Raw genomic sequence first — 22,510 nt, 5'->3', positions numbered from 1 at the left:
CACCGATTTTCATTTTATCTCCCAACATGAACAGATTATAAAGATCACACGTAACGTATATTCAGTGCCCAGAAAAAGTACAGAGGCCGCCTGTTGTTTCTCTCCCTACCAGCCTCATGCACATAGGTAAAATCCTTTTGAGGAACCATACCAAGTACTAAGTAACTGGACACCACCATGCGTCAAAGTTTTACAGCTCCAGCTGTACAGCATGTACATGAAGGGAAAGAAGTATGCAACAAGTCTCCTGTCTCCCTTCATCCTCTTGCAGAGTTCCCCACCACATATGCACGTTGTGCGTTCTTCCGCCCACATAAGGCAGGGTAATATCCGGCCCCGAGTGAAGAAATACTGACAATAAAACTGCAGCACAAATGTTCCAAGAATAGTGTCCAAATAACCAGATTTAGTACATCTATTCGTATCAGTTTAGGAAAGCAGCATCGGAACTCTGTTTACAGGTTTTTCTTGTCCTAAAACTGCTTGCAGGTGCTTCCTTCTTGTACAACACATAGATGCCAGAGAATAGTTTTCTGGGATCTTTTTGAGGCAGTTTACTTATGGAAATCAGTCCGTGGTTAGCATATACTGTGGATGATATTCTACCTCATCTACTGTTGTTATATTTCCCCCCACAAGTCTGCATTTAAAACTGAATTTTCCCTCTGTAGGTCTGTTAGCAACTGATCAAGCCTTAATATCTATTATTATGCATTGACTTACTGTTCCTAGGTAGAATATCTGAATCCCGTTTAGGCCAGTTCTCCTCTGAAGTAAAGTTTCTCATGTTTTATGTTTTTAGAAATGCTGCAAGCCGCCCAAAGTGGCTGAGGAAAGTTCTTTGCTATTCAAATTATTAATGAATTAAAATATTGATTTACATTAAAATGTGGATTGGATATGAGTTTTGCTGACTAGATGGGCAACACAACCTAAATTGTGTTGAGATCAACACAGATTGATACAAGACTATGTGCATGATATTGCCACATTTTCCAGAGAATGAACCTATACTTGTTTGAATATGCTATTCCACTGACTAAAAAGAAAATCTAGTTTGATGGCAGCTTAGATTCAGGCATTTTAAAAACAGATCAGTTTGCAGCTCTGTTGACTAGGATTCAGTATGCACCAAACTGCAAATATGTTCCATGAAACTAATTAGACTTGGATTTGGTCAATATCTGTGGAGGAATCCCCATCTATTTATTGAATTTCTATACCACCTTTCACCCAAGGATCGCAGGGCAGTTTACAGTGTAAAAACTATGCTTCTCTTCTGATGCAACATTAAAAAAAAATACAGATAAATTGAAAATGATTCAATAAAGAGCAGCAAAGAAGAAAAGGGATAAAATAAGATTGTTGAATAGGGAAATGTTAAATAAAATGGGCATGTTTGCCTTTAGCAATATGATTTGGTCTTGACAGTCTTCAAATATCTAAAAACCATCTAGAAAAAATTTTTTCCCAACCGCTGGCAACAGATTATGGGACAAATTACGACAGTTTTCAAATGGAGTTAGCATCAGCAGTTGAAAAACCCATTGGCTGATAGAGCAAATTGGAAAGTGTAGAGCCCTTTTCTTGGGGATTTTTAAAAATAATAGTCTGGACAAACAATTAGGAAAGATGATTAGAGTCGAGTGGCCCCTACCTCTGTAAAGGGGTGAACCAGGACTCTGTGCAATAAGCATTCTTATTACCCCCACCCCCAAATCTCTTGAATGGCCATTACAACTCCAGACCACAAATTCTAAATGTAGCCAGCATATATGAATTTCAGCAACAGATTCCTTGGATCTTGTACAGGGGGGTGGCGGGAGAGTTTTATTCTCCTTATGGTAGTTAGTCATTCCAGTCCTGTTTATTTATGTCTTTGCTGGCTTTTTTCCCTTCCCTTGACCCTAGGTCCAGAAGCAACTTCAGGGTCCTGCCAGTGAAGCCGTATGTTATTCCTGGCTGGGTGAGCTGGGGAAAGTGTCAAAGAGAATACTTCTCTTGTACCCTGCATGTGTCAGAGAGAGGCAAGGAGAGGTAGTGAACATCTGCCCATTTTTGGCTTTGCTCTATTGAAAACAATAGAGGGGGAAGGAGGGAGAAAACCCTTGTTTTGCTGCCAAGACCAGGATCTGATGAATATGTAGCATCTAAAAAAGCTACTGGGGATTCCAAATTTTACTTTAAGAACTTGAGCTTTTTTTGTAGCAATGTTAGAAGCCAAACAGGACATGTGTGACTCTCTGTAAATCATTTATCTTAGCAGCAAGTAAAACCCCCTTCATTCCTAATGCCCTGCTTTTAGAGGAGTAGATAAGTGTTTGATTTGGTATTCCATTCTCCTCATTGGCTGTGAGCATCATGAGACAGATGACTGAGATGCTGTCACATAACCAGTTTTGTTCATTTTTTTTTAAGCAGGTGCTGGCACTGCTAACAGGAAGGGTCAGATGGGGACAGCTGAGAAGTTACACTAAAAAAAAGAAGGTTCCTGATGTGGAAAACGTTGAGGACAGTTTAGCTGCTGTGAGACTCTGCATCAGGTCCATTTGCGAGATTTCCAGGCTAGCTCTCAGGTTTTCTCTAGTGATTAGAGTGTTGGATTTAGACCAGGGAGACATTCTGGATTCAAGTCCCTGCACAGTTGTGAACTTCACTTTGTGACCTTGCACCCCTTCAGTTGGCACTCCTTCTGTTCTCCATGTGCACCCCACAAATTGACTTTAGGGGTCCCACCAACTCTCTGGAGCAGATTTGGCTACAGTGCAGAGATGTTTGCCTTTTTATAAAGCTATTGTCTCATTTAGAAGTAAAGACTTGTAAAATAACAATTCCTTCAGATTTTGATTTTTTCTTGCTGCTCAAACGAAAACAAAAACAAGTTGAACTTCTTAAAGCCAGACAGATCCACCTCAGAGTAGGAAAGCTAGCCAAATCTCATTTCCAAAACATATGGTTTGCCTGCTTCTCTTTGTTCAGTAAAATTCCATATCTGTAGTTTCCTACTTCTTGCCAAAGGATATCTAGGCTTGACTTCAAACACCCATGGGTAGAAGTCAATGAAAGACTTGACCATTATTATTATTATTGTGGTTAGTAGCTAAGCTGACTTTGAAACTTCTAAAAGCATATAGAATAACCTGATGTGCAAATGAAATCTTCCAAAATCAGAACTGGCAGCTATAATTTTCATGGGCATCTGTCAAATAAACCTGAGTTCCCAACCCAAAAAATAATTTGTTCAGGTTTATTTTGCTTATGAGTACTTCTAAGGTGGCCATGAATCCTGTATTTGAAAGGTTATCCATTGCAGATTTAAAGTTAAAGAACCTTGAGAAGGGAGAATTGTTGCCCATTGACAGTTGACATCTAGACAGCAGCATATGGGTCAACAGGCCACAGCCTTTCCTATTATGGTGAGATGTGTTTCTATTTGAATTAATAGTATTGTTATTTTTATAAATTTGCATCCAAATTCTTATCTGCATTTTTATTTTTGCAAATCTGTGTCACCATTTGTCTTCTTTTGATGTTCTTCTTCCTCTTTTTATGATACCCCCCAAATAAATTTTCATTCGACTTCTGAACCTATATATTTAATGGTCAATTAATATCAGCCACTAGACTATTTCTTCATTATTAAAGTATTGGATGAGTGGTTTACATAAAAACAATGACATACAATAAAATTTCCTAAATAAATAGATAAATCAAACACAACTGTACAAATAAAACTGAGTGGTGTACAAATCAAAAAATTAAAAATTAGGAGTCAAAGTCAATGAGAGCATGGTAAACATAGAAGTCTCTGCCTCACAAATAAGCTATAATAAAGTTTTTCTGGTGATAATTGGAAGTGTGTAACAATTGAGTTCCATTATTAGCACCTCAGAAGGCAACCAATCCACACACACCCCCACACACCAGTTCTATGTGGTGTCATCTTTTGAAATTGCTCAAGGGCAATTAAGCTTAACAATTCTCATAACTATGTCAAGGGAACCACTGGATTTGTCTAGCAGGCATGTGCTAGGACATTCTATGAATAAATATTACACACACATATATACACACAGAGAGAGTTACTAGGAAATCAAAATGCGGTCATGAGTCTGAATCTCTTAGCAGCCATAGAAAGGTTGGTTCTCTTCCAAATTCTGTGAATCAAACTGCAGGGGTCCGTTTTGTGAAGAGAGCCCGGCAGGATTCACACAGCTGTAGAGGGAAAGCAAGTATCTAATCCAGCTGAAACAATTCCAAACTCCAACAAAGCCAGTCAAGCCACAAAACTGTTGTTTTCTGTTTTTAATATTCATGAGTTGTATTGATTACATGAAAAACAGTTTCCTCCTTCTGCCTCTGCTTAACTCATGGGGTAACTATTAATAGGGATCCTGTCTTTGTTTGCATCTAGTAAGTATACCCAGGAGTAACAAGATGAAACACAATGGCCTACCTTTGACCTTATTTCCTTAAAAAAAAACCAAAGGGAAGAATAATGAAAATATGCTTATTATTATACATAGGAGGCTGTAATGGTATGGGGAAATTAGGCGTATTCCGTGTGGTCGTCTGGATCCAGTGCCTAAAAACCAAACCAATAGTTACTGACTGCAACATCCAAACTGTTGTGGATCTGATATCCATTTTCTAGGCTCTGGTAACATCCAAGGTAGATTACTGGAATGAGTGCTACATGGGAGTGCCCAGGAAGACCAGAATACATCAGACCATCCCCCGACCTAAACTAGTCCATTAAGAAAATCCCCAAACTTGGTTCCATGGGTGACTCTGGGTCATCTCTCTGCGGTAGCTTATTTTAAAGTTTTAAGTGTCTATATGCTTATCACATTTATACATTTTAAATTTATTGTTGTACATTGTTTTAAATGTTTGTTTTCCTTCTGGGATTGTACCCCCAAGTGTGTTTTATAAGCTGGTCTCTGACCGTAATAAATTATCTATCTATCTATCTATCTATCATCTATCTATCTATCATCTATCTATCTATCTATCTATCTATCATCTATCTATCATCTATCTATATCTATCTATCATCTATCTATCTATCTATCTATCTATCTATCTATCTATCTATCTATCTACCTACCTACCATCAGTGAGACTGCTAACTGGGAGAAGCCAGGGACAGGATCTGTATCAGAGGAATAAGCTTAATAAGATCTCAGTTTGCAGTCTTGCTTCAGTGTGATGGAAGGTGCTGGGAGTTAATACTGGCCTGTTACCCTAGCATTTGCTCTGTGCTTCATTTGCCATATAAAGCGTTCCCCTTTCCAAAGTCATTAGCACAGAGGTATTCCCATTTACTGGTGTAGTGGTTAAGAGCAGTAGTCTCGTAATCTGGTGAACTGGGTTCGCTTCCCCGCTCCTCCACATGCAGCTGCTGGGTGACCTTGGGCCAGTCACACTTCTCTGAAGTCTCTCAGCCTCACTCACCTCACAGAGTGTTTGTTGTGGGGGAGGAAGGGAAAGGAGAATGTTAGCCGCTTTGAGACTCCTTCGGGTAGTGATAAAGCGGGATATCAAATCCAAACTCAAACTGCTGTTGCTGTGGTGCAGGGAGCAGAGTATATTAGCAGTGTTGGAGCAACAAAATCAAGGGTCCTCAGGTCCTCGGTCCTCAGGTTCTGGCATGAAGAGCTTTGAACTCAATTGTAGGATTGGGCTTCTGGTGGTTTTTGCGCTCTCTCTCTCTCTCTCTCTCTCTCTTAATTGCATGGCAGGGTATTTGGTTCACCTATGTGAGTAACGTTTTAGTTTGGTTTCTATGTTCACATAGTCTTACAGCGCATGTACTATGAATCTCTGCTAGCCATTGAGCAGGGCTGGAAAAGATTTACATGTGTCTGAACTAGCAGAGAGAAGTGCATAAATTCACATAGTAATTCTCATAGTTCTCATGCTCGGTATGAGCTTAATTCAGTTCTGTGACATTTGGGAAAGTTTGTCTAGTATTAATACTTGGGTTGTTGTTTTTTAAGTAGGGGGTTATTCTGACAGACATACTGTTGAAATAAAAACTTGAAAGAATGCACCTCAGATTTTACAGGTGCACAGAACATTCATTTGTAATGACTAATAGATCTTTTTCTTAAAGGCTGACCTAATGTTGAAAGGAATGTTTTGTTTACATACGGTGCTTTCGTTTATTGACAAGTACCAAAATGTATGACCAAATCGGGATTTTTTTCTGGAATCGTTTTCTTTATCCCCCCCGACCACCAGCAGGTTGATACGGATTACTGTATTTCCAAAGGAAATAATATTCCTTAAAAGGCAGAATAATGCAGAATAAAGTTGATTTTTAAACAAAAACTAATATAACTCATGTATTGCAGTAAGACATATCTAATATAATATGCTATGATATTGTGATTAATTTCTGAAAAATAATGAACGAGCACTTACTGTCATCATTAATGTCACATGTCTCCTGGGTAGGCTTTATTGACATAGTGTCAAAAAATGCTGAATGCCAGATGGAGTGGCAAGCAATAGGGAGAGGGATGTCAGCTGGAGTGCACAGCTGGACTGATGTCATCACTCAGCACCAAATGCACAGCTGGTTGTAAATTGGGCATGAAGGGTTCAGAGGGAGAAGGAAAGACTAGGCAGATCAGCAGTAGCAATGGCCGCATCAGATCTTTGTGTTGTGCCAAGGATGTTCAATGTGTTTCTTTTTTGCCATTGGACAAACCTAAAAGCAATGCAAACAAGGAGATTGCTTTCTATTATCCTCCTTAGAAGTAAATGTTCAAAATAGCCCCACACAGTAAACGTACTGTTCAAAATTATATTTTGTGAGGTCTTTAGCTTCATTGGTTCCAGGCTTGCTTGTGCCTTGTACAAGCCGGTGTGGTGTAGTGGTTAAGAGCAGTGGACTCGTAATCTGGTGAACCGGGTTCGATTCCCCGCTCCTCCACATGCAGCTGCTGGGTGACCTTGGGCCAGTCACACTTCTCTGAAGTCTCTCAGCCCCACTCACCTCACAGAGTGTTTGTTGTGGGGGAGGAAGGGAAAGGAGAATGTTAGCTGCTTTGAGACTCCTTAAAGGGAGTGAAAGGCAGGATATCAAATCCAAACTCCTCTTCTTCTTCTTCTTCACATGCAGCTGCTGGGTGACCTTGGGCTAGTCACACTTCTCTGAAGTCTCTCAGCCCCACTCACCTCACAGAGTGTTTGTTGTGGGGGAGGAAGGGAAAGGAGAATGCTAGCCGCTTTGAGACTCCTTAGGGTAGTGATAAAGCGGGATATCAAATCCAAATCCAAACCCTTTATCCATGAACCTTCTTAGTTTGGCCCATGGTTGCTGCTTGCCCCACTTCTTTTGCCTCTTCTTTCCTATCATCTGTCTTAAATTTCTTCCAAATTCTGTCTGTCTGCTTGCTCCTTACCAGACCGTCCTGGTCGTCCTAGACCAGATCTTGCCAAATTTACCAGAGTGAATCAACAGACATTATTCACATACAGGCTAAGTGACACTTAGCAAACCAACAAGGTGCAATCAACAGGTCCTCCTTCAAAATGAACGAAACAATTATGTCTGGAAGAGCTGATGATAAATATGCATATCATTATAATTTATCTTCATTATCATGATCAAAATACTTTGATTTGGACCCTTGTATTGCATGCTTAAATTAAAACAAAGTTCAGTCATCTGTGCTTAAATGCGAATGGATCCATCAGTGTGCAAGGTAATATATCTTCTACAAGTCACCTTAAGTTTATGTAGCAAATTGAAGGGGGGGCGGGTGATATACATCTAGGTGCTTGACTCTTTTATGGCACATACATTAAAAACATCGTCAGGTGTGTTGGGGGAGGTGTTTTGGAAAACTCTATGTCATCATGCATTTTAGAGCAGACATGGTAAATCTATTCATCATGAAACGAAGACCACCACTGTGTTTGCAGAGCAAAAAGCCAGGCTTTCTTTTCTGGATAATAAATGATCACAGTGCTGGAAGTGAGTCAGACTGGCCAGAAGACAAACTATCTTTCATTCCAGTCTTCTGGATTCACCTGTACATATTCAGGTGCTCAGCAGAAATGGGTTTTGTCTTCAAGGCTGAAAGACCCTTTAGTTTAATTTAGGGGCATTTCACTGGACTTCCCCAAGAAAGTAAAATAAATTTGCTAGTGGTTACAAGTTGTAAAAAGCTGTTAAAATACACAGGTTCTGCCTCATTTCCAGTGAAATGCTGCGACTTAAGAACACTCGTTTATTGTTACACACTACGCTCCCAGACTGTCCAGGTAGATGAAATTGGATACCCTTTCGTATTTCTTTAAGCATTTCATTATCATTTACGGGTTGTTTTGCAGGACAGGGAGGGGGGCACCCAAAACCAAAGCCCTTGGAGAAAAGTACAATCTAACTTTCAGCAATGTGCAGCTGAATGCATTAAGAGAGAGAGAGAGAGAGAGAGAAAGAAAGAAAGAAAGAAAGAAAGGACTCAATTTGACCTTTGACTCAGGAGAGCCCTTCTGGTTTTCTGTTGCTACGGAAACAAGTTTCCTTAATGGCAGCCCCATCAGAGGTGAGATGAGTAAAATAAGCTGTTATATAATGAAACATGAAGAGACATATATGAAGTATTAAAAGCTTGACTGGGCAAGTCAGCCTGTGTCAACAGTGCATTAAAAACATCTATCATAGTCCGACTTCAGCTCTTATGCCCAGACTGTGATACCCTGACTGCACATTAGGTATGTAGTAAGAAGAGAAAAGTCTAGCCCTCCATCACTAACCTGTTACAGTAGTTTGAATTATGGTTGTGCGTGTAGAAGAGCTGTCTGTGGGATAGAGTGGGCAGACTTGACTATGACTAGATCCATTCTTTTCATTGTTACAGAATATTTTAGGAATAGGAAGACCATATTTTGACTATCATTCATTTTCTTTCACTAAATATGTAAATAAGGCTGTAGAGATGGTGACCACCTTGGCTATTTTTTACATAAGTTTTTTTAAAAAATTGCATCAACCCCATGATTCATGTAGGAGGCTCAGGGCATAATTGAAAACTTTAGCACACAGTGGATTAGACACTGGGTTCAGTCAAAGTGTTGATACTGGTATGCAAGATCTCATGCAACCTGGAGGCCACATTCTTTAAGGAGTACCTCCCACAATACCTTCTTAAGATCTGGAAGGCAGACCCTGTTTGTGGCGCAAAGCCCGTGAGGTGCTGGTACAAGGCAGGGACTTCTCAGTGGCAGCCCCCCCCAACTATGGAACTCTCTCTTGATTGATACTTGGTTGGCTCCCACATTGCATCAACTCAGAACATATTTATTTCACCAGATCTGTGGTAGTTGGGGGCTCATTTTCACAGAAAGAGTTTATTGTCAGCCACATTGTGTTACTCTTCCCTGGGTAATTTTAAATTTGTGACAGTTATATTAGGTTTTAAGGAGGAAGGGCATGGTAGAAGAGCAGTCAATCACTAAATACCCTCTATGATCCCACTCAATTGCTTCAGTCTGTGGAAATGGCACTGTTACAATTGGCACATAATATTTGTTCCGCCCTTGTAATAAACTGGTGTTTTTACATGGCAGCCTTGGAAGTCCCTGCTGATTGACACCAGGTAGTTGCCTTCGCTGTACTCTTTTTGGTGCCTGATTAAACTGTTTTTGTTTTAGGCAAGCCTATCCAGACACTCTTTTTAATCTACTGTTTATTTTCATTATCTTTTTAATTACTTGTTTTTATTGAAAAATTTAATATTTCTTGTAAACTGCTTGGAAGCTTTATTACAGCCAAGTGATGTATAAATTTTGTTAAATGGTCCCAATTGCATATAGTGGTTTTCTGCAGGGGTGAGGAAACTTTGGGGGCAACTTTGTGGAGGCCGCATGCTAATGGTGGGTGGCACCAGAGACAAAGGTGTGCGGAGAAACCAATGCAAATATTTACCTTGTACAGTACACTAGTTTCCACACACTCGCACACACCTCTGAATTATCCATTCAGGCAGGAAAGAGTCATTTTCAGATTACCAGGGCCCAGAAATCTAGAAGGAAGCCCAGGGCCCAACTATCTTGCATATGTTTTGTGTAAATATATTCTCAACAGGTATGAATATTGTAATGTTTTTTGTTTATTATTATTATTATTATTATTATTATTATTATTATTTCAGTTATATTTTTATTAAAGATTTCTTAGTTTACAAAAATATGTGCCTTGTCTCTTTTTTTCAAGTTGCATTTTCTACAGATCAGTTTCATTTGTTGTGAGACATTAGTGTTGCATACAGTATTAGGATAGGAAGAAAAAAGAGGGAAAGAAGGGGAGCAGGGCATGGTGAATGGTTGTGGGGTCGGGTGGCAATGCATCTATTCTTCTACTTAGGGTATGTGTGGGGGTTTTTTGTCAGCATCACTTGTATGGGTTCTCTTACTATGCGCTTGTTGTTGCCATGTTTATTATTAGCATAAAAATGAGATCACACATTTATTTCATATCCCTGGTAAAGATTTTTAGCTGGTCTGCCCTTGCTGGAGAGCTTGGATTCCCCCCCCCCCCCAGCAGAGCCCAAACCCAACCTCAGGAGCCCTGGTCCTGAGAATGACCTGGAGATCACATTTGGTCTCTGGGGCAGAGGCTACTGCTAATTTACCGTGATCATGCCCATAGGCATAACCAGGATTTTTGTTAAGGGGGGCAGGACTTTGTTGGGGTGCAGAACCACCGTGATTGGTCAATTAATTAAGATTTCTATTGCTTTACATGATGGGGGGGGGGCAGCTGACCCTCCCTGTCCCGTCTTGCTACGCCCATGATCATGCCTTCAACGGTGTGGGCAAAAAATAATAATAATGCAATGTGCTAATATGCTTATAAAGTTGATTACACAAGATAGTTGTATCAATAAGAATAACAGAATTGCAGAGAGAAGAAACACAAGCATGCCCATTTCCATGCATATATCCAGACTCCCTGGAATCTTAATACAAAATTACATATGTTGATAGCAGAAAAACCAGGGTAAATCAGTTCATGGGATTATAGTTTCATTGGTCTATCTGAAATACATTCAATGTCTCTATGATTGCTTATATGAATGGAATTCAACTTACTTTGTGTTTCTTGTTACAATAGTTTTTTTTTGCAATCAGCTTTATAAACATATTAGTCCACTGCATTTTTTCCACATAGTTTCAGTTATCCTTCTTTTTTCCACCAATTCTTTTGGGAACCTGGTCCCACCTCTGCTGTTTTCTATTACTTGTGTGGAGTATACAGTTGAGCAACGTAACAGTTTGCACACATGTAGAATGGGTTCAGTGCCACTTCAAAACAGACACCATTTATTTATTTTAACTTTAGTACTACTGTGTGTGCTTCATTTTCTTTTCAGCACAGTTGAGAGTGACTACAGACTTTCTCTGATTCCCGTAGTCTTCATCTTGAGAAATCAGCTACATCCTTATGAAGGAATGAAAATTACACATAATTCCATTCCCCCTTCAAATAAAGTCCAGTGCATTAAGTCACAGCTGTCTCAGGTGCTGTAGCTTCCAATTGTGTTACTACCATTAATCCCCCAAGATCATTCTAGGTCTCATTAACCTTGGCAGTCTGGAATGCTAACCACCACTATCAAGTACAAATTAGTTTTCATTGCACATATGCTATTTCCAGTCAACCAAGCTATTTGAGATATTACAAAGTAACCTAACTCTGTTAAATTCTCTTGTGTATGGTGGACAAATTGTATGGATAGGATAATTAATAATGAATAGATATATATTTTGGAAGGAAGACCCTTTCTGTCTCTCTCCCCCTCCCTCTGTCTTCACTTCAAGGGAACGGAGACAAAAAGTATACGTCAGTCTGGAACTAGTATAGTTTATTCTGTTCTAGTTTATTGATACTAATTTAAATCCTAGGGAAATTTTTCTTGTTTGTGGACATGTGAAGCTCATCTCCCATACTAGTGTGGCAGCGGGGAGAGATGGAACTTTTTAGCTGCTTAGTTATGTCTCCCAAAACTGTAGCTAACAGATTCATTTAATTATTTGTTAGTGTTGCATACTATAGATTTGGGTGGAAACAAGGAATGGCAAGGGAGACAACAGGACAGCACTGTAGCATTGTATCCTTGAGTTATTCCTAAGGCATTTCAGCCATTACTGAGCCCCGAGTAGGCCATTTAACATGGCACACAGTGGGATATGGAAGGTTTTGCCTCATCTACCCTCCTGCTCTGTGCATACAGCCTTAATTGTCAATTGGGACATTCAGCCATACCCGTCAACTGCCCCATTTTAAGCAGAATGTCCTGGAAACACAGAAGCTGATCCCAGCTTCTGTTTGATTCCCAGATATCCCATTGTTTTGGCTGGGGCTCTGGCACAAGTCCTCACGCCAGAGCGCTGGACCAAAAGACTCTCACTCTGGTTCTCATGAGCAAGGGGCACATGATCCAGGGTGCCAAAAGTCTAGTACTCAGGCATGACCTACTCACAAGCACTAGGACACCTAAAGGCCCAGCACTCTGGCATGAGTCTCTGGCAAGCCCAGAACACTGGTGCCAAAATCTCACACTCTCTCACCCTGCTTCGTGTGGGGGCTGTGATCTTGTACAGCGCTCAAAAATGTCTGTTTTTGGATGACGTGACTCACCTGGGAGTGTCTTCAAGTATGTTTTCCCGATTTCAAGTAGGAAAAAGTTGATTGGTATGTGTTCAGCATGAATGCTCTCACACTGACAATGCCTCTCTCATATGACCCTCTCCACCAAAAAGATCGAACAAGTGAGAAATATTTACATAGGGATTTTTCCGCATGCCCCCTTCAAGAAGTAATCAAGTCATGGACTGCCCGGAACCCAGGCAGGGTGAAACCCAGGGTGAAACCAAGGTACTGGCAAAGCAGCCCAAACTTTGGCTGGGCAAGGGGCAGAGACACAGCCACACCTGCAGCCCTGTTCCTCATACCAGGATGAAAGGCAGGGAACAAGCCAAAGCTTTCTACAGCTGGTGTAAGTATTGGGCAAAGTCATCAAGTGACTGCAGTGGGGCCAACTTGGGACCCAACCAAACTCGGTCCATCTCAGTCCCTTTTGTCCCCAGAACACCCCATTTTTGGGATTTCCCTGGGCTGCTATTAGTGAGAAGCCTTATAGTACTAGGTAAAAGGTAAAGGACCCCTGGACGGTTAAGTCCAGTCAAAGGCGACTATGGGGTGGCGCTCATCTCGCTTTCAGGCCGAGGGAGCCAGCGTTTGTCCACAGACAGCTTTCCGGGTCATGTGGCCAGCATGAATAAACCACCTCTGGTGCAACGGAACACCGTGATGGAAACCAGAGCGCATGGAAACGCCGTTTACCTTCCAGCCACAGCAATACCTATTTATCTACTTGCACTGGCGTGCTTTCAAATTGCTAGGTTAGGAGGAGCTGGGACAGAGCAATAGGAGCTCACCCTGTCGTAGGGATTCGAACTGCCAACCTTCCTATCGGCAAGTACAAGAGGCTCAGTGGTTTTTAGACCACAGCGCCCCCTGCGTCCCACTAATCTTTCCTTATAGTACTACTTCATGGGCAGAGATTGGTGGAGCTTTCTGGGCTGGGCCGAGGCAGACCTTTACCTTGACAAAACCTCCCGCAACTACCAGTGTGATGGATTAGGGATTTGGATTGCAACCTAAAACAGGTTTGAGTTTCCTCATATATCCCCAGTCACAGATTACTCTGCACACTATCATAACTAAGTATACATTTAAGGCAGAAGTGAAAGGGACAGGGAATCAGTTCCAATTCAGTCATTTCTTCCCAGAGTAAACTAGTGGAGCTTTGCAAAGGAAAGCTATTGCCCAGACAGGTAGAAAGGAGATTGCGGTTAGGACAAAATAGCTACTATTAATACTACATATTTACTTCATGTTATTCCCTAGAGGAAATATACATTCTTTAATGTTTTGCAATAAAGGATGAATAACTGAAATGTATATTCAAGTTGAACTTGTCAGCTAATGTAACAGCAGTGCAGTCACTGTGGTTTGGCCATCATAAATTTCCTCTTGCAGTTTAACTGCTTCTATACAGACATTAATTTGACATGCAGTATATTTTGGACTTTCTCAAAGAGTAGTAAGTTGCAGAAATAAAATACTAGGTAGATTACTTCTACTACCTTTATCCACTAGGTGACAGTACAACCCTTTTACCTTTTTTTCTTAGAAAAAGGTAATGGAAAAGAAAAAGGTAACTTAAACAAAAACCTGCTGAATGTGTGCTGTCCAGTTGAATAAATATTATGTAATATGTGTATGGAAATTATCTTTAGCTTTCGTATTACTATGAGGAAATATTTATCTTGATTGAAACATCTGGGTGATTCAGACAGTAGACCTTTAAAACAAAACTATACACTTTTCTGCTCTTTTCAAAAAGACCTTTTTACCAGGGCAGGTTATTGTAGAGCAATAGCAAAATAATAGATAATGGAAGTTAATAATGGAAATGAACTATATTTAAGGTAAGAAATATAGAATGTTTGTACTTTGAAGTTAGCTCATGTAAAGGTAAATAATTAAAATTCTTTATCCTAAGAATAGTAATGTATGAAATTAGCATTGCAAACAAAACAAATGTGTTATATTTTAATCTTTAAACATTGTTTCAACACTTGCTTTTTACTGTACTTAGCACATTACTGGAATGGTTAATTTATCAAAAAGAACTCCTTTGTTTGAAATGTAGTTTATTCTCAGCATGCTTAATCAGAAGTCTCACTGAGTTCAACACGCTTACTTGCCTGTATATTTCCCCATGAATTTATAATTTGATATATTGTGAAAGAAAGAAAACTATACAGTGTGTTTGGGGTTCAAACGATCACGAATGTCTGCAAAATAAATACTTCATAGTTTTTGTTCATAAAAATGTTACCTGTTTAAATGTTTGGAGGCTCACACTTATTACCACTTACAGTTGTTCTCTATAATGCATCGTGTTGCATATACTTTGGGAATATTCGATAAGGTGTTCCTTAGAGTATAGCTTAACATATTTATTGTTTATACAAAACTGCATAATGTTAATATTTCAAATATTAAAAACAGGAATATGAATAGCAGCAAAATTAAGACGAGTTGGATATTGTGACTATAAATACTCAATTCTAATTAAAGCAACTTTCTAAATGAAGCAAAGTATGCACTTGCACATTTTAGCACGACAGGTGAATTTCTGTTTGCTTTTCTTTCAAAAAGGCATTTTTTGGGGTAGCAATTAGAAGATTGATATATTATTTACACTCCATATGGAAAGCATGCAAGACTGTCAAAAAAGTTAGCCCATTTTTGTTGTTAGTTCCTGAGCACAAGAATTTATATTGTTGAAACACATGGAATATTATAGACACCCACTTTAAACTGATTCCCTTGTACCACGACTGCAAGGGAATCCATGGATGGCAGCTGGACCTTTTCTCACCTGGACCTGTTATTCTTTCTGGTCCTCTCACATCCACCACATAGGATACCTGCATCGTAAGGGCACCGCTGACATCTCTAATTGCACTGATCATCTGTTGGTAGCATTGCACTGGGCTGACTAATTTCTTTCTTGCCCCAGTAGATGATTAGTGTTTTGGAAGGGGACAGTTTCACGCACCAGAGCTGATGCACAGCTTACTGGCTAATGTAAGGATTTCCGGACTGAAACACAATGTATTTCACACTTTCTAAGAAATGTGATTCTCTCTGTCTCCCTTCTTAGGCTTGTGGGCAAAAGACTGCATGCATGCGCACATTTATACTTGTGTTCAGTGCATAACACAACACTTTATTTCACTTTCAGTCCTCATTCCAAGAAAAAATAGAGTGTTTTGTTCACGTGAGAGGCGGTTGTAGCCTTTATTTATCTCCCTTAAACAAGAAAGGCAGCAAACCAGGTAAATGTGAATTCTGGTGATAGAGTAAGAGAAAGCACCACATTGAAAAAATTAGATAAAAGAATGTAAAATGGCTGAACAATAGTCAGTGTCATCCTAAAGGATGTTTACCTGGAAGTAAGGTAATTGATGATAGGAAGCTAACAACTTTATACAACTTGTAGTTTGAAGAGGAAAATTATCTGCCTGTTAGGTTTATAAAAGCTATTTGAAAAGACTGTAATTTGAAGTGTGTGTGATGATTCAGGTGGAACAGGGATACTGTACTTTAGAATCAGCACCATTATAACTGTACTTTAGAACTGGTGTTGTTAATATCTACACTAGAAACCTCTGTTTTTAGATGTAACTGAATCTAGTACTTTTTTGTGGGGGAGATTAATATCGTTCAGATGGTCTCCTCTTGGCAATGAATTTATAGTTCTCACTTGGAATTTATAGTTCTCACTTTTATAAAAAGGAAAAGAGAAATTTTGAATGACCGTAACTTCAAGCTTTTTTCCAATTGATAATATATGCCACTTCCTGATTATACATGGCAACTAAACTGTGGGTATCTGAATGCAAGAAAGTTACCACATTGACAACATTTTCAGGAAATGAGCATTTCAGAAAGAAGCATGCCATCAGTTTCTGTAGAATTCTTCTCCGTGATTAGCAGAATGTTCTCTATAATGAAAATGGCTTGTAAAAACAGAACACACTATTTTGTAAGAAGTTTGGCCAGTTTATTGTCTCCAGATTCCCTTTCTGCTACATAGAGACAAGTGCATATAAAATAATGTTTGCTCAGCCTCAGTCTTTCAGCAAGCTTTTTTTAAACTGTGGATACGATGGCTCCCTGCATTATGGTTATCTTGAGTTTTTCTTATGTTTGCTCCAGCGATTTACAAACTGCATTCAGAACCCACATCAATTGGTGGGAAAGCTGAATGTCATTTTACCCTCATTTACTGTGCAATCCTATACTTGTCCTGCTCAGAAGCCAAGTAAATGCTGACATTTTCTTTTTATTGTTAGGGTAGTATTTATGATGTGTTGGATCACAAGGATGATTTTCCATTGAGGCATATATTATAAAAAATATTATGGGCTCAAGCGTCACTGCTAATTTCCATATTCTAATTGCATGTGATTAATATAACACTCTTGAAAATAATGCTGGAAGGAAAGTTACCAAACAGCAGCTGGTAGGCATAAGGCCCCCCCTCCCCATATTTTTAAGATGAAATGTTTCCTTTCACTAAGAACTTTGTGAAGAAAATGATGCGTAGAAATTACAAAGTTGAAAAGAGGAAGGAAGCTCAGGACTTCCCCCACTCCTTTTTGTTTTTTATTTATTTATTGAGGTGTACAGTTTTGAACTTTAGCTTGGTCTTGAGCAGGGGGTCAGCAACGTTTTTCAGCCGTGGGCCGGTTCCACCGTCCCTCAGACTATGTGGTGGGCCGGACAGTATTTTGAAGAAAAAAATATGAAAGAATTCCTATGCCCCACAAATAACCCAGAGATGCATTTTAAATAAAAGCACACATTCTACTCATGTAAAAACACACTGATTCCCGGATCATCTGAGGGCCGGATTGAGAAGGCGATTGGGCCGCATCTGGCCCCCGGGCCTTAGGTTGCCTACCCCTGATCTTGAGGATTAGAAGCTCACTTTTATAATAAATGACTGAATATTCAGGTTTCCACATATTTACATGTATACACAGTCAAACCATCCCAGGATGTGCAAAAGTTTTTCATGGATCACAGGCCACTCAAAAGTTACATTTTGTCTAGCCCTGAATTATACAAAGCGATGAAATGTGTGTGAGAGAGAAAAGAATATTTAAAGTTCAGGGGAGATGTGGTTAAATAGTGAACATGCCCAAGGTTTAAACACACACACACACACACATACACAGCCCGTTCTGGAAGTAAATTGATTTGCGTTCATTTCACTAACCTCTGCACTCCAGAGGTAACAAACAGATTAGGTATATGGTAACTTTTCAATAACTGAAGCTTCTGTGCTCATGTCCCCCCACCCCCAGTGATCCAACAACAAGTTGCTATTTTGAAAAGTTGAGAGAGAGAGAGAGGACAAGCAATGTCCACAGACAACTCCATGGCTCTATAAACATGCACTTTATTTGCAGGTGAGGGAGAGAAAAAAATGAATCAAGTGTCCAGGTGCAAAACACGTACAGAAGGCAGGGTGTGAAAATGTACGCCAACTGCCCCAGAATAACCACAGTGTTTTATTGGGTACGCAATGAAACAGCCGCTGGTTTTCAGCAAGGCCCTGCAAATAAATAAATAAATATGGAAAGAGGTGGTCAATACAGAGAATTAACAGCAAAGCTGTCTGCCTCTCCAGGATTAGATTTCTTTATGGCTCTAAATCTAAGGGTCCATTCATTCATTTTCTGCATTCCTTTTCTTGCCAGCCTTGACTTCCGATTATATTCATTTGCTGAGATGAATTAGCTGTATCTTTGGGAAATGTTCAGATTGTCTCCAACAGCTTTCTAAATGCTCACTCCATATCTGCTTTGTACACATAAGGCAGATCGTTATGGACTGTGAGTGATAGCTACCTTCTTCCACTCGAGAGTACTGACTGAAAATTCGAGATAAATTTATGGATAAACAGTTCAAATCATTAGCTGCAATGCCCTAGGTACAAGTATAGAAGAACTGGACTAGACTGCATCAAAAACATTTCTTTTCCTATTTAAACTCTTTTAACAATGTCTAGTTTAGCCATGAAAAACATTATCTATTTTCCCATGGTTTCCTTTTACACTGCACTGGGAAATTTTTTATTTCATAAGGGGCCAACTTCCACTGACCTCAGTAAAACAGGACCAGGCCAGGAGTACAATCACGATTAGGTTGCTTTTCAATCATTTGGTAAAATAACGGTTAGGCTGCAGAATTTGAGAAGAAACTTTGTTTCTTTCCATTGGGTATTTTTAATGTGGCAGCAAAAAATTTTTGGTATAGAAAAGTGAGAAAATGGGAAACAAAACCAAAGGGAAAAAAGACATACATGGCATGGGAGACATTAAGGGGGAAAAGAAACACCTAAGGAATTTTCTGTTTCAGAGTGGTTTTTTTTATAGAAAAGATACCAATTAATGTAATGCATATGTTTTACAAATGAAAAACCATATTCATTCCATTTGTTAATTTGTATTTGCTAGGTCACTTTAAAAGTTACAAATTAGTTATGAGCAGGAATGAACTGTCAACAAGGTACAATAATCTACAATACGATTTGGAAACATCACAAAAATAAATAAACAATGGCAGAAGGTATTCTTAAATTCTTTAGAAGCAGAGAGCCGTTTCTTTTCTTTTCAAATTACAGAATGTGTAATGACTGCTTACTACATACAGTTTTGCTTGGATAATTTCTGTAATCCACATGAAAATTTAGTTCTGGAGACTAAAGTCAATTTAGGAATTAATAACTTTGATTGACTTACAATGCTATCCTATATGTGTTTACTGCATATATGTGTCTACTGAAAAATATGGCTCATTAAATAGAATGATACTTAATTCTGAGCAGATATGAATGGAAATTTTTCACACTTACATTTTTTCAATTAATGTGAAAAGTTGAGTTTAAATGCTTTGATGTCAGGGCTGGAAAAATACACTTGAAAGCTAGATGCTGTGGTATTAGGTAATTCTATAGAACTAGTCTATGATTTTTATCTGAAATGAACTATTTTAATACTATAAATGTAGATATGGTGAACAGAACCATCATCCAAAGTACACTTACTTAGATATGATTTCCATTGCAATCAGCTGAACACCAAGTTTTTCAAAACCTTTCATATTCCAAATGCTTCCTTTAGGAATAACTCTAAAAAGAGTAGGTGTTTAGTTATGAAGATTAAAATTTTTGGAGTTTACTTTGTCACAGAATTGGCAGCGACAAAGGAGCAAGGAGACCACAATAACCATAAAATCAGCTTAAGAATCATTGTATGTATTCTTTAACCTTAATTATTTTATCTTTTTTCAAGGTTTTGTACTCATGTCTATGAGGCAGCTTTTCTTTAAACAAAATGACACATTATGTTCAGATATATACAGTACATGACAGTAATTCAAAGGACTTGCGATCATTAATTGGGCTTATTGTCATTGCTGAATCTTCAAGCTAACTTGAAAGTCCCTGCATATAGTGTATTTCCAAAATCCATTGCTCGGATGAGGCAGACATTTTATGGGTCAATCTGTGTGCCTGCTTTAAAGGCCACAGAAGTAACAAGAGAGCTGAAAACTTCAGGAGAGGCAGAAGAAGTTTTGTTAAAGGGAGCATTCCAATCCATTTAGCAGCTTCACAAGTCCTAATGAGATGATAACTCATCGAGTCAAGCGTATTTGTTACTTTCAGGAAGTGCACCTCACGTAAATGAAGGGATTATTTGAAGAAGGATCATAGAAGGGTGGGGACTGTTTGTGATTCAGCTTGGAAAAGGCAGGCACAGATTTACTTTGGTGTTCAGTAACCCACCAGTATTCGGTTCCCTCTGCTGTAGCTATCTGGTCTTTATCTGGTGTGATTCATGGCTTGTGAACTGAGAAGATGGAAGACACTTTAGAAATGTTTCTTTGTTCAAGCAGATAAAACATACTTTGTACAAAGACTGTACTTTTTGCTGAATTTAAGAGACAAAGTATAAATGAGTTGGGTAATTAGTTTGAAATATTTCTACTTGTTTATTATGTTACTGTGAATCAAAACTCTTACTACTGAATTCATTTAATAGTATATTTATTATATCATTGCACAGGAAGATCTACATTAAGGTTATCCCATTTTATCCTTTAAACCCTGTGAGGTAGGGGAGACTGAGAGACCCATGACCATCTGCAGAGTGAATAAGCAGCTTTGGGGGGTCGCGATTAGATTAGAGAAAGGAGCCGGAGAAGAGTTCAGATCATGCCATTCCTGATCTTCTCTGGATCTGCTAATTAGAAAAAAGAAAAAGAAAATCAAAGATTTGCGTGATGTCTAGTTTGGCCCCTTGTGAGAACAGAAAAGGCTGCATAAAAGAGGTCATTTAAAAATAAATATATGGTTATCTCCATATCAGATTCAAGATAGCTATCTATGAGCAAAGTTTCACACATGGAAAGAGTGCCTCCTACATCTATTAATGGAAGGGTGACGGTGAGGAGTCTTACGAATTCTACCCTACAGCCCCCCCTAAAACTATACCGTGGACATTATGGGAGACCTTCAGGAACAGTATGGAATGGAGGGAAGGGTTCGTGGGAGGGGGCAAAAATCCCCTCTCCCTTCAATAGCAAAATCCTCTGCTGGATTGAAGGCCATTCCGTTCATTAAATATGTCCTTTGGAGAATAGCAGGACACATTTTGATCCAATCTGATACGCTTTGCTTGCTAATTTCCATTTTGTCTGGCAAATGGAACAGAGACTAATGGTTTGGCCAAGGTTAGCAGGAAGCTGTCATGGTTGGAAAGATTGTCGGACTGGGCTAACGCTGGCACTGTACTTCAGCCAAAATCCAGAAAAAAGTTCATACCATACTCTTCACATCTGGTAGCACCTTAAGACATTTTGCTTTACATAGTGTACAGCAACCTTTTTGCTGAACTCATGGCATTTTGTCAGATAATGTGAGGGTGCTGATACTCAAAGAAAAGCTATTGTTTTCCCAATTTATTTTATTATTTCAGAAAAAAGCCCTTCAGTCCTGGGGGGGCGGACCTGTGACCCTCCAGATGTTTTAGGGCTCTTAACTCTCATCAGTCCTGGTCAGAACGGCCAACAGTGAGGGATTATGGGAGTTGAAGTTCAACAAGAAGTTTCCTATCTCTGCTGTGAATGTATTAGGTGAATGTATGTGTCTAATATCTCATTACACAAATTGTATAGCTGTAGTCGAGAAGAGGTAATAGCCACACAAGTACTTCAATAAAGCTTGCTGCTTTAGAAAAATAGTTATTTCTAAAACCTATGTCATAATTATTATTGCAGGGTGTTTTTATTTTGTTCTGTCGTTTTAGTATTCAATGTGCTAGATGTTTTGTCAGAGATTTAAATATTTGGCTCCCCCAAATAATAAAGTCTAATCTGGGTGGAGATCATTATGAATTGTAATGATGATTTCAAGTCAATATTTATTATTTTTCCATGAAATGTCAACCTTATTTGGAAGATTTGCTCCCCCCCCCAAAAAAAACCCCCAGAATTATTGAAAGAGCTTTTATTTAATTTCATTAAACTCCTGCCGGTAGTGAACCTACCAGGTGATGATGCAGGACAGAACCTTCTTTGTAATGGCACCCCATTTGTGCAATGCTGTCCAACATTGTTACCATTTTTTGGCTAGATCAAGACACATTTATATGCCCATACATTTTAAAGGTTCAGGGAGTTGTTTAAGCTGCCTGTTGGTGGATGTTGTTAATTTTCAGCTGCCTTTATTTGTTTTGACGAAGTGTTTTCGAATTGACTATTGTAGGGTGTGTTTATTTTTTACCTTCTGTACCTTGTCTGGTATTTGTACCAGGGTGTGGTACTGAAAGGCAAGTT

The 22,510-nt window shown here is 39.1% G+C and overlaps 1 protein-coding gene across 3 annotated transcripts in view; it reads left to right on the top strand.

The window, feature by feature from the left end:
• The window catches only part of SLC25A21 (solute carrier family 25 member 21), a 259,816-nt gene that overhangs the window by 94,161 nt on the left and 143,145 nt on the right, over positions 1 to 22,510 (top strand). The window contains exon 2 of one of the 3 annotated variants that reach the window (XM_083453187.1): positions 7,419 to 8,564. The exons of the other annotated variants lie outside the window; for them this stretch is intronic. Coding sequence (XP_083309313.1) covers positions 8,285 to 8,564 — 280 coding nt within the window. The 5' untranslated portion in view covers positions 7,419 to 8,284. The remainder of the gene's footprint in view (positions 1 to 7,418; positions 8,565 to 22,510) is intronic. 3 annotated transcript variants of the gene reach the window in all.

Source organism: Podarcis tiliguerta (assembly GCF_965153285.1).
Source record: "Podarcis tiliguerta genome assembly, chromosome: 1".
Lineage (NCBI taxonomy): Eukaryota > Metazoa > Chordata > Lepidosauria > Squamata > Lacertidae > Podarcis > Podarcis tiliguerta.
Note: the sequence above shows the minus strand (reverse complement) of the source record. Positions and strands in the feature narration are given on the sequence as shown.